Genomic DNA, 18,088 nt, shown 5'->3' on the forward strand with positions numbered 1-18,088 from the left:
GCAATCCATCAAAAACTGCAGGACAAGCCACACTAATGAGATTGCCACACATATTGCAAAAGGGGCAATAACTCTGATAACAATGGCAGGAGCAGGTCAATATGAACATCATCATCAGATGCTGACTATAATGTTAACCAAAAACAAAAACTGCATGAATGACGATAATTCTAAGATAAAATTGTGGGAGCAAACAGATTTGTTGATCTTTACATCTTCAGGTGATGACCAAATATTTACGCAGTTTCATGGCAATCCATTAAAATTGCACTATTGGGATTGTCAAGGAATAAATATATCTGGTAAACTGATTTGTTGACTAGCACATCTTTAACCATTGACCATACTATTTGCCATGTTTCATCAAAAAGTGTGGGATAAGCTGTGCTAATAAGACTGTCATGCTACAAGACAGAAAGGGCAATAACTCTAAGAAAAACTGTTGGAACAAAGTGATTTTTTGACATGTGCATCTTCAGGTGATGCACATAATAGTTACTAAGTTTAACATCAATCAACAAACATTCCAGGACTAGTTGTGCTATTAATATTGTGCCAGATGGATGGAGAGATGGATAATAGGACTACTATATAATGATGGGTGTGTACAAATTAAATAACTGTTGTAATGACCTGAAGATTTAAACAGATCAACTAATTATAATACAAATATGTCCAGCAACTTTTCTGTATACCTCAAGTGGCATTTAATTTAACAAACAAGCTTTCTGTAATAAAAAATGTGCACAAGATAAAAAAAATATCTGTAAAGGCTAAGCCAGAAGTGTAATAAGGTCATCTGAATATGAATGCAAATAGACATGTCAAATTTCATTTAAGTGGTTTTCACTTAATCATACTAACATGGTTTTCGTCAAAATATTTTGTCAAAAAGTTAAAAAAAGTGTTAACAAACTGTAAAACTCACTCTTATGGCCTGAAAATCTAATCAGATCATCCACTAATGACCATTATATAATACATAAATCTAATCAGGTCATCCGCTGATGACCATTATATAATACATAAATCTAATCAGGTTATCTACTAATGACCATTATATAATACATAAATCTAATCAGGTCATCTGCTGATGACCATTATATAATACATAAATCTAATCAGGTTATCTACTAATGACCATTATATAATACATAAATCTAATCAGGTCATCTGCTGATGACCATTATATAATACATAAATCTAATCAGGTTATCTACTAATGACCATTATATAATACATAAATCTAATCAGGTTATCTACTAATGACCATTATATGATACATAAATCTAATTGACCGCTCCAGTGGCCTAGCGGTTAGAGCGTCTGCCATGGATGCGGGAGGTTGTGGGTTTGATCCCCAGACTTATAAAAATGGTACTAACAGCTGCCTCGCTTGGCGCTCAGCATTAAGAGGTTAGTGCTAGGACTGGTTGGCCTGGCCTGGTGTCAGGATAATGTGACTGGGTGGGACATCATGCTACATGTCTGCAACATGATGCCCCAGGGCTAGACATCACTATAAACTGCCACAATGCAGACATTGTAGTGATATGACTGAAAAATTGTTAAAGCTACATTAAAAATCCAAATCACAGACACACACACAAATCTAATCAGGTCATCCACTAATGACCATTATATAATAACATAAATCTAATCAGGTCATCCACTAATGACTATTATATAATACATAAAATTGAGCTGCTGTTTAGTTCAATATGTTCATGCTATTGCATAAAAATGGATTTGGGATGAATGTATTTATATATGGACTGACTGCAGCAAAATATGCTCCTTTCAGCTATTGCTAAGATATACAAAAAACAGAAGGCACTTGAAATATTTCCCAATCAAAAAATGACCTGACTCCTTCAGTAAATACAACTGAATCTAAACTGAATCCCACCTTTGCATACTCCTTGGTGATGAATTATATCATTATTGTTATGAATGCATCATTACCTTCAGGTATATCTTTAAATTTGCTAACAACAAAGTCCACATCCATGCCGATAGATTCTGGGTCAATAATTCCTCCATTTAACAGATTCTTCTTGCCATTTTCTTGACACTTCTTCAACACAGACTAGAAAAAGAAGACATTTAAATGTGACAGTAAAGCCCGCATCATCCAAAATATTTTGATGATCCAAACCAATATCATGTCTGCCAAACATTTCTAACCTAATGTAAATCACAATAATTTTACTTTATTAAATGTTCTGAATCTTTCATTTCAGTTATTAGCAACAAAATTTAAAGCAAAATTAATGTACAAAAATGTATTTTTCAATTGTAATATTTTAAACGTTCTTAAGAAAGTGAGGTATGCTCCAAAACCATGCTATGCAAACACAAATAAACAACAGGTAATTTCTTTATTTGGATATAAGTTGATAATCAAACTGCAACTAGCATAAATTGCTGCAGACAGTGACAAATCATTAAACACAGTATTTTATAAACTGATCGATCTAGTTACACATTCCTTATTATAACATGACAATGATTAACAACAGATCTATCTAGTTACACATTCCTGTATCACAAAATGGTGCCGATTAAACAAAAGATCCATGTAGTCACACATTCCTTATCATAACATGACACTGATTAGCAACAGATCTATCTAGTTACACATTCCTGTATCACAAAATGGTGCTGGTTAAACAAAAGATCCATGTAGTCACACATTCCTTATTATAACATAACAATGATTAACAACAGATCTATCTAGTTACACATTCCTGTATCATAACATGGTACTGATTAAGCAACAGATTCATCAAGTTACACATTCCTGTATCATAACGTACCACTGATTAAACAGATCCGTTTAGTTACACAATCCTTTATCATAATATGGTTCTGATTAAATAATAGATCCATGTAGTTACACATTCCTGTATCATAACAAGATGCTGATTACACAACAGATCCATGTAGTTACACATTTCTTTATCATAACATGGTGCTGATTAAACAGTAAGTCCATCTAGTTACACATTCCTGCATCAAATATGGCACTGATTAAAATGATGGCTACTAATATCTAACCCAGGTTTTGGAACCATCTTTCCATCCAGATATTCATCAAGATTTACAGCATATGCAATCTTTTTCATCACAAAATTTAATGTGAATTAAATTTAACAAAAACAATTCAGTAGACTGGCATTAATGTTAAGCGTGCAAACACTGAATGATTTACAATACAAAAATATACTCAACTATCTAATGTTCTCATTAATAAAACCATTTTCATGCCCATAACAAATCTGAAATAAGACTTGCTGAAAGAAAATTTAATTTTTAAATACAACAGAACAGAACAAAAATATAAAATTCAAACAGAAACTTTTCATTACAACTAAGGAAATTAATACAAATTTGTAATATAAATACATCTAATATATTTTCCATTCTAAAACAAGTGATGAATACATAATCTAAACTTATTATCAGTATCATGGAATTGACATAGAAAAAACATACCTCAAGTGTTTTGTGGGTGTACAAGACATTAAAAAATCTCTCTGAGAAAAAGTTATTATCCTCCTGTTCATATAGATGCTGTTGCCTGAAAACAAAAAATTACTATGCATATACTGAGTCGTAAATTAGGAATAATTAATGTACATACAGAGATGTAAGTTAGGAATAATTACTGTACGTACAGAGCTGTATATTAGGAATGATTACTACAGATACACAGAGTTATAAATTTGGAATAATTACCATAGATAAACAGAGTTGTAAATTGGGAATAATTACTGTACATACACAGGGTTATAAATTAGGAATAATTACTATAGATACAGAGTTGTAAATTAGGAATAATTAATATAGATACAAAGATTCATATATCAGAAATAATTACTACAGATACAGTTATTAATTAGGAATAATTAATATTTATATATAATTGTAAATTGGGAATAATTAGAATAATTCCTATTGATACATAGAGTTGTACATTAAGACTAATGATTTGCATTCCAAATGTCTAAAGCACTGTGGATGTGAAACAGATTTATTTATTTATAGTCATGAGGACCCAAAGATGTTTAGAAAACTTGTAGACCTAGAAAAGATTTCTTGTTTGTTTTATTATTCATTACTTCACCATACAAGGAAGACCAAGAAATATATGCAGAGTTATAATGAATCTTTCATGGATCCTAATTTATAATACTCTGTAAAAATGCAAGAATAAGAAACAACAGAACTGATACACATTGTCTGCATATTATATAGTTTTGCTTCATTTCTAGCAAGGAAACTGCTACAAGAAAATAGCAAAATACAGATATAAATGTGACCATACAAACAGTTTTCTTGTTTTAATTTTACAACATTAAAAAGATCTTTCAAAATTAAGCTTAGCAAATTATCCATTATGAACACAAATAAGTATTTTTAGACAATGAAAAACTGCAAGAAACTTTACAGACTTGAATGATGTCCTTAGAACAGTGACTTATCAATAGTATCATAGGCTATATTCTTTCAGGATATCAACAAGACCCTTAGGACAATGATATATCAATAATATCATAGGCTATATTCTTATGGGATATATATGATATCCTTAGGACAATGATATATCAATATTATCATAGGCTATATTCTTACGGGATATCAATGACACCCTTAGGACAATGATATATCAATAGTATCATAGGCTATATTCTTACGGGATATCAATGACACCCTTAGGACAATGATATATCAATAGTATCATAGGCTATATTCTTACGGGATATCAATGATACCCTTAGGACAATGATATATCAATAGTATCATAGGCTATATACGTAAGGGATAAGCACACACCACTTAACTTTTTCACATGTGAAAACTGTTTACATATATCAATGTAGAGGAATATTATTAACCCTTCAGCAAAATTTACATGCAAGTTCTTGCAGCAAGCTAAAACAGCAAATTTGAGATATTATCAAAATAAATTAGAAATGTTCTCACTAAATGCAAATGACCCAATATCCCTACTTTGCAATCAATAAATTTCATGCTAAATTGATCTCTACTTTTACAAAATAGCCAACATAGCACAAAATATAGGTTAGAGTGACCAACTCTTGATATGCAAATGTACTCACAAAGACACATCTGCACAGGAAGTCAACTAACCTGCAGCCAATGTTAAAACTTACTAAAACACAAATCTTAAGTAGTCAATGTGAAATATTGGTCACACTGACCTTTTTATGGATAAAGGCTGCTGCAATTCGAAATGGGAATTTAGCATTGTATACTAAGCTGGCAGATCTTGGTCTATGCAGCTTGTTAGGAGTAATCTGTTGAACAAACAACATAAACCCTGAACTGCCAGCACATGAATCAACTGCAGATCTGGGTCTATGTTGTTTGTTCATGTATGTGGTATATTATACCTTTCATCTATCATGGTACTGCCATGGCATCATGACTAGCTTTGTGACCATTATGAATACACTCTCCATAACTGTTGGCACACTAACATACACTCCACAGCCACAAAACAGTTTATGTCTACAGTATCACTAACTGTTGTCATACTAACACACAACCCCATCCACATAACCTTTTCATCAATGATTATGACTACACTCTCCATAACTGTTGGCAAACTTACATTCACTCACATACATAAAACATTTTTATTAACGATTTTGACTACAGACTCAATAACTGTGGTCACACTAACATACACCCACATCCACACAACCCTTTCATTGACGATTTTGACTACAGACTCAATAACTGTTGTCACACTAACATACACCCACATCCAAACAACCCTTTCATTGACCAATCAAAATCCTTTTACATAAGAGCCGATTACTGATTCCATCATCATATCTTACCTTTCCACTGTTCTTTTCATCAACATTGTTCTGATGGCACCTGGTTGATACAATACAGAGGTAAGGTACTCCACACAGCGGACAGACCACCAAAACTCACTGGATATGTATTCATACAAGATCTGAAAAATGATATCAATCAACATTATGCGTATAAGGAGTGATGCTTCTTCATATAAATTATGTCAACAAGGTTCAGGTAAATATACTTTTATAAGGTAGCAAGATAAGATACTGAGAGAAAACAAAATGACATCTTCCTACCAACAAAATTTCTTCCTTTGTTTTCCATATATTTTATAAAGTTCTAGATAAGCAGCATATTTGCAAATTTTTTACAGGCAAAGTGACTAAAAATGCATCAGGAAATTTCTTTATAGATTCAAAATAAGCAAAACAACTCTTAATCATTTACTCCAGAGGTGATACTGTATTGCCCCTGCCATAAGCACAGTCTATTTTCTATGACGATGCAGTCAATCAAATTGATATAAATAACAATATAAGTTCAGGTTCCAGATATTCCATGCATGTTTATAATGAAAGTACTTAATTACTGTAAGAACACTCACTCAAATGGAGCCTACAATCAAATGCACCCTAAACTAGTCTTGCTCAAATGACCATTTGAGATATTCATAAAAGGTATTGTTAACAGCAAAAAGTTTTTTGTTTTGCAGTGTTCGCAAATTGTCCTTTCAAATTTAAAAGACAATATCCTATATTAATAACAGACTGAAAATTTCTCCCTTTGGAAAGATTCATGATGATAAAATTTGATCAATTCCTTAAACCCTTATGAACCAGATGGAATGATTTCAGTCACTTGGATGATGTGCAATTAAAACACAATCCTGGATGTAGAGATTAATAAAACCTGAATTCACATTAAGTTCTAAACCTTACATGAGGAAATGTAAATTACTATATATACTCATTCAGAAGGCAGGTTAAGCCGTAAACTACATAGATCTTGATCTGCCATAACATAATGTGCCAATCAATCATGGTCTGAATTGTTGGTTCTACTGATTACACTTAACAAAGTGCATTGACCTAGATCTGCTGGCACATTATGTGATGGAAAATCTGGGTCTATACAGTTAGTAACATGATTTATAATGGAGTATATACAGTTACTGTATATTATTTAAATTACTAAGTGACAAAATGAACAACTTTGACATACATGGCCAAACAGTCTCACATATCAGAAATACAAGATGAATCAATCAAATGAACAGTTTTTAACTGTTTATAGGAATACACTACACAGAACATTTATAGATATTACTTATTGTCTCCAATTTATCTTAAAGTCTGATCTTGTTATTCACAAATCGGATAGAATCTTCCAGCAAATCAGAGTGCAGTCAGATAAGATTTATATAATGTCAGCATGATTTAAAGCAACAAATCAGTGTAAGCTCTGCTGAGCTTTTTACCAACATTACATACAACAAATGAGGCATTACAGCAAGCATGATTAGAAAGACATTCAAAACACATTAGAATACATCAATACAAACTGAGCTTTTAACCAACATTACATACAACAAATGAGGCATTACAGCAAGCATGATTAGCAAGACATTCAAACACATCATAAAATATCAATACAAACTGAGCTTTTTTACCAACATTACATACAACAAATGAGGCATTACAGCAAGCATGATTAGCAAGACATTCAAACACATTATAATACATCAATACAAACTGAGCTTTTTACCAACATTACATACAACAAACGAGGCATTACAGCAAGCATGATTAGCAAGACATTCAAACACATCATAAAATATCAATACAAACTGAGCTTTTTACCAACATTACATACAACAAATGAGGCATTACAGCAAGCATGATTAGCAAGACATTCAAACACATCATAATACATCAATACAAACTTAGCTTTTTACCAACATTACATACAACAAAAATGAGGCATCACAGCAAGCATGATTAGTAAGACATTCAAACACATCATGATACATCAATACAAACTGAGCTTTTTACCAACATTACATACAACAAATGAAGCATTACAGCAAGCATGATTAGCAAGACATTCAAACACATCATAAAACATCAATACAAACTGAGCTTTTTATCAACCTTACATACAACAAATGAGGCATTACAGCAAGCATGATTAGCAAGACATTCAAACACATCATAAAACATCAATACAAACTGAGCTTTTTTACCAACATTACATACAACAAATGAGGCATTACAGCAAGCATGATTAGCAAGACATTCAAACACATCATAATAAATCAATACAAACTGAGCTTTTTACCAACATTACATACAACAAAAATGAGGCATCACAGCAAGCATGATTAGTAAGACATTCAAACACATCATAATACATCAATACAAACTGAGCTTTTTACCAACATTACATACAACAAAAATGAGGCATCACAGCAAGCATGATTAGTAAGACATTCAAACACATCATAATACATCAATACAAACTGAGCTTTTTACCAACATTACATACAACAAATGAAACATTACAGCAAGCATGATTAGCAAGACATTCAAACACATCATAAAACATCAATACAAACTGAGCTTTTTATCAATCTTACATACAACAAATGAGGCATTACAGCAAGCATGATTAGCAAGACATTCAAACACATCATAATACATCAACATAAACTGAGCTTTTTACCAACATTACATACAACAAATGAGGCATTACAGCAAGCATGATTAGCAAGACATTCAAACACATCATAATACATCAATACAAACTGGACAAAACACACAATGCATGACTTCAGACATGACCAAGCAATGCATGTTAAAGTCAATGAGTAAAACTGAAATTAGTATCTGGATAAATAAAAGAACACAATTTAAAATATATGCAGAAGCACCAAATCAGGACTAAAAAAGCAGGCTGTTATGCAGCTTACACCTTACTTAAAAAGAATGGAGCTAACGGTATGGTACTTGATTAGTACATAAGACAAGAACGGATAAATGACAAACGCTAACACAAGTATTAGCTGTCGTCATGGTGGGGTGGGAGTATTATTTATAGATATAGCATTTACAGTCTTAACCATTCCAGAATAGAATTCAAGATCAAAAGAGTGAACTAATCACAACCCTACTTACACTGTTACTAAAACAACACTAGCACCTGACATACATTAATCACTAAAACAACTTTTAACCTGTTGTGTTCACTCTGAACATAATATTTTTATGGTCTGAATTTGTTTTAGTATCAAGTTTGCATTGGATGCTTGTGCAGAAGCAAATTTATCTTCCTTTGCAAAATGTTCTAGAACAATAAGCCTGCAAAATAGTCAAAACTCATCATAAATGATGTGTCATAAGCAATGTTAAGCAATGTTGAGTACCAGTGCTTGCTAAGGCTAAAAAGTCCACATAGATATTCTCAAGGTGTGAATCTACCTGGCCCAGGGACATGTAAGTAGCAAAGTTTTCCTTCACACAGGCATTATTTATGCAGTCAGGAAGAGTTGATAATTGGTTTGTCTGAGCCCTACTTATGAAAGGTTTGTGTCCTGTCATTCACTTTTGGTATAATCTGATTATGAACTGCACGTTTAATGTAGTCACTGTAAAGAACACCCCAAACATGTCATTCTGCATTGAAATTCACCCCACTCAGATAATAGAAATTGTTAAATCTGATCCAGAGATCTCTAGTAGCTCTATTTTTAGACAGAGAACTGAATTGGATATGCCAATTATCTACTCTACAGCCAGTAGGGATTAACATCTTGGTCTAAATGGGAGTTCAGTCATTTTTAACAGAAATTGTATCTAAACTGACAAGTTCTGCAACCTCCAAAAATTCAGGTAAGAACTGCATAAATTTATTTCATGATCAGTTCAATTATTATTAAATGACATATTTTTCTGTCATCAAGTGCTGGTTGAAAATTCAGTCTTTCAACAATATTTGCAAAATTAACATACTTTTTCTGGGTCAGGAACAATCCCTGACTTTTTCCTGTTTGCCAATAGCATGGGATATTAAATTTTGTTATCTAGCGCTAAGTTATCATCCAGAAATAAAATGCAATGGCCAAATCTACTTTCAGCAAAGCAACTCTGACCTTGGGCTACAGACAAGAATTGGATCAATCTGCAATGAAATCTGTTTACTATAATTTGTTTTCAGTCAGAAACAGTTAGCAACTGTGACCCCAGAATCATAAGGTTTCTTTGGGGATTTAAGGAGAACAAATGCACAAAATATCATGACATTCTGTTATCTGGAACTTGAATTATCATCCAAAAATTGAATGCACAGGCAAATGTTTTTTTAGTAACAGCAATTTTGACCTTAGAACTACTGACCCTAAATCAAAATAGTTCTATTGGTAGCACATGCATCAAGTGCAAGTTCCACTGAATTTTGTTCATCTGAACTTTATATATCAACCCATAAATGAAAAGCAAAGGCAAAATCTGTTTTTTGCAATAATAACTTTGACTTGTTTAAACTTCATGCTGAGGGAAATATATGTATTATGTTGCAATGAAATCTGTTTACATAAATTTAAAATATGAGATGGAGATAAAACCCTGAGGCAAAATTTATTTTTGGCCACAGTGACCTTAACCTTAATGATGGCACTACAGACCCTTCAATCTAAGCTTTCTTTCTTGGGCTTTGGTTTAGTACATAAAGCAAGTTGCACTGAAATCTATTCAATAGAACTGAAGTTATCATTGGATAACAAAAACTTATGCCTGCCACTCCCCATGAAAGACAGATGATGGAAAACAAAAATACCATGCAACTTTCAATGTGTGAAAAACAAAACATAATCACTGCAGACGGAAAAAAGCAGGTCACTGACCATTTCAATATTGACACATGAAACTTTTAATCATCAGAGCCTCCATTAAGATTAATAACTGTACATACAAGAGATGGTTATAGTAAAACCTTTACATTTGTAATGGAAATACAGTACATAAAAAGTGTTTAAGATATAACCTTTAACACAGAATATTTACATCAGTAATGAAAACAACGATAATGATGCAGTTGCCACAGGAAGGAAATAAATGCGTTTTGTCAATGTTTCAAACAGACAACACAAATCTGAGCAAAGAAAAATCATATTGGATAGCAGAAAGGTGGCAGACAACAGGATGACAATATTGTTATTCTTATTGTTTCCCATTTGCAACTCTAACCCCAAAAGAGAGAAAAGATGAACTGAAAGGAAACAAGATTCTAAATATTTGGCATAGGGGGTGCTCACCAGTTAAATGTACTATTGAGAGAGTGACATATGTAAGGTGAAGTAGTTTGCATTTAAAACATGCACAATGGAGAGATTGTTGGCATACCTCTATGCTACATTAATGTAATGTGGATGATATTTCTTTGGATATTGTACTTTTGGAAATTTTACATGATTTAAGCACACTGCTAACTAAAATGACTGCTCCCTTGTGTTAAAAAATCAACCTGAATTAGTCTAAAGTACACTATACATAGCAGCTATTAAAATAGGGAAAATGAATTTTGCCAGACTAGACAATACCAGCTTCTGAAAGTGCAATGAATGAATTACCAAATATATAAAATGTAAAACAAGTTATCGGCTCTTTTTTATACAATTTACCTCTGAAGTTCACAAAGTGAAAATGACCAAGTAGAGCTAGCACTTTTTTGAAAGGTGCACATCTAAAGTAAGGCCAAGTAGTATACTCTATAACCCATATTACACCCATCAATCATACATCACAATAAAGGGAATTAAAGGTTCTTTGAATTATACCTAAGATATACAAGGTCTTTTTTAAATAGCCAGTATAACCAGTGAGGAAAGCCGGGGAAATTCTTTTTCTTTAAAATCCTAACCCTATGCAAAATACGAAACTGTAGAGCGCCACCATGGGGGGGGGGGGGCAGCGCTCATCAGTTATTATGTACTTTCGAGAGAGTGATGTGTGTAAGGTGAAGTTGATTGCATTTAAAACATGCACAATGGAGAGAATGTTGGCATACATCTATGCTACATGAATGTAATGTGGATGATATTTCTTTGGATATTGTGCTTTTGGAAATTGTACATGATCTAAGCACACTGCTAACTAAAATAACTGCTCCCTTGTGCTAAAAAAATCAGTCCGAATTAGTCTAAAGTACACTATTCGTAGCAGCTATTAAAATAGGGAAAATGAATTTTGCCAGACTAGACAATACCAGCTTCTGAAAGTGCAATGAATGAATTACCAAATACATAAAATGTTATTGGCTCTTTTTTATACAGTTTACTTCTGAAGTTCAGGAAGTGAAAATGACCAAGTGGAACTAGCACTTTTTTGAAAGGTGCACATCTGGAGCAAGGCCAAGCTGTATACTTTATAACCCATATTACATCCATCAATCATACACCAAAATAAAGGGAATTAAAGGTTCTTCAAACTATACCTAAGATATACAAGGTCTTTTTTTAAACAGCCAGTATAACCAGTGAGGACAGCTGGGGAAATTCTTCTTCTTTAAAATTCTAACCCTATGCAAAATACAAAACTGTAGAGCGCCACCAAAAAGCTAAAAATGTGTCCAAATGACATGGTTGAACCTATCAAAATGATATAACAAATAGTTCTAACTAAAAAGAGGGGTCATGACTATAAAATGCACTAGAAACAGGTTAAATCAAACATGACCCAGGTTTTCTAAATTTAACACCAAACAGAAATTTTATTTTAGTACATAAGACCTTCTAAATTCACGGAGTAGAAATTGTTAAAGTTCAATGAGGACAATAATTCCACAAATTTGTTACAGAAAACAATGAGAATCAAACATGACTTTGTAATTTACAACCTTGTATCAAATTTGATAAAAGTTAATGAGTGGAAACTGGGGGACCAAGCTTTTAGTCAAACAGGAGGCCATAACTGTACAATTCTGGCAAAGGACAGTGAAAATAAAAAATAACCTGCCATCTTAATGTATTCATGATACCAAATTTGGTTTCAATCTATGAATATATTAAAGAATGGGTACTGAAAGGTAAAGTGTCAAGTCAAACTGGTGACATAACTCCACAAAATTTTGTCATAGATTCGTTAAAACAAACTTGACCTTAGTATACTTAATTTCAAGCTTCATACCATATTTAGTTCACATCCAAGACATCCTTCCAAAGTGGAATTGGAAGTGTAATGTTGCGAGGCAAAAAGTGGCAATAAATAATAAACACTGAACTTGATCATGGTCTTCTTAACGTAAAGACTTACACCAAATTCGGTTTGCAACCATGAAATCCTTCAAAAGTTGCTGAACTTAAACTGAAGTAAATCAAACTCTGAAAAATTTCAGAAAACTGAAATGCAAACTGAAGTTTTTCAGCAAAGCCTGATACTAAAATCTGATTTCAATCTGCGAAGTCCTTCCGAAGTTATTGAACATTTATGAAATTTGTGATGAATGGGCATGGGTAACACTATTTGACCTTCTACAGATATTGTGGGAAGTATAAAAAAGTCCTAAATTGTAATCACACATGAAAACATCAAAGTCTTTAAACTTACCTTGAGACATGTGTTACTGTGAATACTGGAATACTGAAAAAAAAGTTAGGCAACACATAATGAAGTACCTAATTATACATGTGCTGTAAGATAAAATAGCAAATAGCATGAGACTGGCTACAACAATTCCATTACCCAACTAGTCAAGACAACTAAAAATCATTGTTGGACTGTAAACGATACCCATACCAAAGACAACTAAAACTCATTTTTGGGCTGATAAACATTTCCCATACCCAACTAGCCAAGGCAACTAAAAATCATTGTTGGACTGTAAACAATTCCCACACCCAACTGGTCAAGGCAACTAAAACTCACTGTTGGACTGTAAACAATTCTCATACCCAACTGGCCAAAGCACTAAAACTCATTGTTGGACTGTAAACAATTCTCATACCCAAATGGCCAAGATAAACTATAACTCATTGTTGGACTGGTAAAATTTCATGCAACTAACTCAGTGTTTGTATATAGATATGGATAACAAATATTATAAGTTTAGAAATATCTCCATGCACACTCACTTATCTGATAGCATAATAACCTGAATGTTTACGACTCACTGTATGTATGTACGAATTTGTACAAACAGAGATGGGTTTCAGATCTAAGGAATGTAAGCTGCTGTTAATCACAATATTTGCATGTCATTAAATTTTAGTTACTTTCACTTCAATATATTAGTTATACGAAAGTTTGGTAAATAACCTATACATAAAAATGTAAATGTTTAACAGTCTAAACACAAACAAATGAAATATGACTGCTTTATTTTGAAACAGCAGGATTACCAAATGTAAATAATATCAATCACTGTTGATAGCAAGGTATTTTAAAAAATATTATTGACAAAACATCAAATTATTTCTTAAAAACACCATTAATCATCTAGAAATCTACCTGCTTGTTAGCATAGCATGTGCTCACAAAATAATGGATACTACTACTATCAAACCCATTTCCATTATTGCCCATCCAGTTAGCATTTGGCTTTTGTAACATAGTTACTACGATATTTTTCGTCACAAAATTTTACCTTTACTAAAATTTTATTGAAATTTGTTTTACCTGATACATTTTGCTTCAATTTTATTCATACTACTACTGTGTGATTTACAGTATCAAAAACATATGCAATTCAATTTGTTCAATCTGTGGTTAAGGCAAAATTATAACACTTTTCAGTCAGCTGGAGATTAAGCTCTGTATGATAAACTAATTAATGAAAAACTCTTGTGACAGTAGTTTTTTTTTTTAAGGATCAAGAACTAGATTTTATTTGTAAATGCATGTGCCCCTAATTCTGACCAAAATGTCCAAACATCTGGTACGGTTTGCAATTTTTTTAAAATGGCATGAAAGTAGAATACAGTGGAACCCCACTATAACACAATTATTGGGGTCCAAAAAATTGGATCGCATTAATATTAGGGTTGCATTAATGAGGGATTTTACAGTATTTTACTTTTTTTCAGAGAACAACTCATTGGCACATATACGTGTATTCATGTCTAATGTATATGATGAATAGAGTATCAACATCGTTTAATATCGTGCCATCGTGGCATGCAGTCCATCCATAATGCATGTAATTCCATTGAAAAATTGCACACAGATTTACAATATTAAATAATTTTGTCCCAGATCATGGTGTCTGAATTCAACATCTAATATACATCATGAACAGAGTATTAACACCATTTACTTGCCGTCTGAAATTGTACTGTCGGGGCTTGCAATTAATCTGTAATACATGTAATTCCATGGCAAAAACTGCATAATATTTAAACTATTCAATAATTTTGTCACAGATCATTATGTGTATGAATTCAATGGGAAAAATTAACAGCAAAATTAGGTTAAGAAAGATAAAGCACGTGTATGGTTCATTATGTTCCAGGGTAATGAACGGTGTCTGTACAAATTTCACGCTGCTAATATTTTCTCATATGCGTTTCCGTGTATATTTATCCACTGCAAATTTCCAACAATTAACACTTGTACACCTATTCATTTCAATGGCTACTGCAAGAATAATTAACAATCAACACATGCTTTCAGTGTGCATATAAGTTTTACTTCAGATTTTGTGAATATTGAAAGAAAATGTGTGAAAACTACTATACTAATCATTGCGCAAAGTGCAGAGAACGACTTGTGTTTGTGAACTTGCTTTTCCATAATGGTACAATATTTTTATGAAAAATAGGAAACTAAAAATTAATAGCGAGTTCCTAAACAAACACCATACCCATGTAAAACCAGAGAACTAAGTGCAGTAGGCCTGCAATGGTCACAAGCAACTTCTATTAAAAAGTTTAAGCTGAATGCATGTACAATTTCATACCCTTTCAATTTCCAGCTAATAAAGTGGACATTATTTACTGGTCAACTGATTGTGTCTAATAACATCACCAAGCCCAGCAAACATGTTGGTGGCTTTCATTTTTTGATGTTTATTAAATTGTGATAATATTTTATCAACCACCACATTGTCTGCTGCTTTGTTGTGTATGCAGTTAAAGAAGAAACACATGTTGGCTGTTGTTTGAACAATGATTGCATACAGAATTAACTGAAGACAATCACAAAGACGACTTACTGGCTTTACTCATGGATCAATAATAAGTAACATTTCTAATATTGATTATTTTGGCATAACACTTCAAGAACCTGGCAAAACTGTTAAATTTGAGAAGCTACACCATGATCATATTATATTAAAATTCATACGCTAACTCTTCCTCAAAATGATAATAAACATTTTACACACTATTTCTCGTACTAAAAAAAACAAAATTCCCGGTACGAGAAAATTACATGTACATGTATTTAAAATTTCAGGAACCACGCCATGATCGTATTGTATACGAATCCATACGTGAACTCTTCCACAAAATGATAATAAACATTTTACACACTATTTTTCGCACTTAAAAAAATAATAATCCTGGTATGAGAAAAATAAACGTACATGTATTTAAAATTCCAGGAACCACGCCACGATCGTATTATATTCGAATTCATATGTGATCTCTTCCCCAAAATGATAATTTTGTTTTACACTATTTCATGTACTTGGACCAAAAAATATTTTATCATGTGCAAATGAATATACAAAATTTCAGGAGCCACGCCACGACCATGTTATATCTGAATTTGCATTATCACTGGGTGCATTATAGCAGGGTCGCACTGTATGTTATTTAAATATTTCAAACTGCTGAAAGGTCTGTGTGTAATTGTGCTGATAATGATTCCACCAAATGAACATTTAAGTCCCTTAAAAGGTTCAAAACCATATAAAACTACAAAACCTGCTTGAATATGTATACAAATATATCTTTGAAATTTTATTTGTCTGCTTTTTTTGTAATCATGCTGACCAGCATCCTACATATGTATACGTGGACAGACAAGGAGACATATAGATGGACTGGACTAAATCAAGATGCCCCTGCTTCAAGAATCGGAGTCATACAAAGATTTAGTTAGCATTTTTTTTCATGGAGTCTAAAAGACAGCAGGATATAAATCCCATTTTGTCAGAATGTTATATACCTGGTCAGTTTTGTTACTCCACTGTAAATTAGCAACAAACTTTGCACATGCAGCTCTGACCTCTGTATCATCATCCTGTATCAGGTTTAGACTTGCCTTCAAAAGTCTGTAGACAAAGTATAATTCAAACATTATTGTATATTGAAAATATATTGAAGAAACTTTTTGTGCTATAATAATCTAAATATCAAATAATTAAATTTTAGATTTTTTTTATTTTCGAAAGGTCTAAATTATGTGACACATAACTAAAGAAATGGTGATCAATTTGCTAATGTAATCATACCCCTGCCTCACCCACATACCCCCCTTCTTTTATGATGGAGATGAGTCCATAGTAAAACGAGAAGTGCATAACTCTCCTGAAAGAAGCGTGGGTAAAAATGACTGGTCAACCTCTATATCTGATGATGAGCATTATATTTACTAAACTGTATAGCAATCAACTAAAAACAGCAAGAGTAGCTGCATTCACAAGATCCTGTCATAATTACATTCAGTTGTAAATTGTAATGGGCAATAACTCTATAACAAAATTTAGTAAAACAAATTGCCAATATGTGCATCTTTAGATGATTACAATGATAAGTACCAAAAATTCATAATGGTCCAATAAAAACTGCCAGCCAAATTAGCTTAAAAAATTGTTTTATGCTGAGCTCAGCTGTAGGGCATAAGGGGCAGCAGCTTGAACAAAAAACCGAAATAGAAAAACAAAGTGATTTGTTAACATGTGCATCTTCAAAGAATGACCATAACAAATACAATGTTTCATGGCAATCCAGTAAAAACTGAGACTAAATGTTTTCACAAGTTTCCATGCTACTCTATTTCAGGTGCCAAATAAAAATGGGCAATAACTCAAAGCAAAAAATGTAACAGCATAGTGATTTGTCAATATGTGCATCTTCAGATGATTATCAAAACATCTGCCATGTTAATGATAGTCCACTGAAATCAGTGAGACTAGTTGAATTTGGAACATTCTGTGATACTCTCCTTTCATATGCAAGTCAAAAAGGCAATATTTCTTATAGAAATTGCAGGAAAGCAACAATTTCAACAATATGCACATCTTTAGGTAATAT

The 18,088-nt window shown here is 32.6% G+C and overlaps 1 protein-coding gene across 1 annotated transcript in view; it reads right to left on the bottom strand.

Moving 5' to 3' along the window:
* Positions 1-773: 773 nt before the first annotated feature.
* LOC149805499 (tRNA (32-2'-O)-methyltransferase regulator THADA-like) overlaps positions 774-18,088 on the bottom strand; it is a 134,669-nt gene continuing 117,354 nt past the window's right edge. The window contains exons 30-35 of the mRNA XM_089934269.1: positions 17,001-17,106; positions 13,440-13,472; positions 5,874-5,995; positions 3,499-3,583; positions 1,966-2,089; positions 774-799 (exon numbers count right to left, since the gene is read on the bottom strand). Of these exons, the coding sequence (XP_089790395.1) occupies positions 774-799; positions 1,966-2,089; positions 3,499-3,583; positions 5,874-5,995; positions 13,440-13,472; positions 17,001-17,106 (496 nt within the window). The remainder of the gene's footprint in view (positions 800-1,965; positions 2,090-3,498; positions 3,584-5,873; positions 5,996-13,439; positions 13,473-17,000; positions 17,107-18,088) is intronic.

The sequence above is a fragment of the Sinohyriopsis cumingii genome, chromosome 2 (genome assembly GCF_028554795.1).
Source record: "Sinohyriopsis cumingii isolate HCF-2022 chromosome 2, ASM2855479v2, whole genome shotgun sequence".
Taxonomy (NCBI): domain Eukaryota; kingdom Metazoa; phylum Mollusca; class Bivalvia; order Unionida; family Unionidae; genus Sinohyriopsis; species Sinohyriopsis cumingii.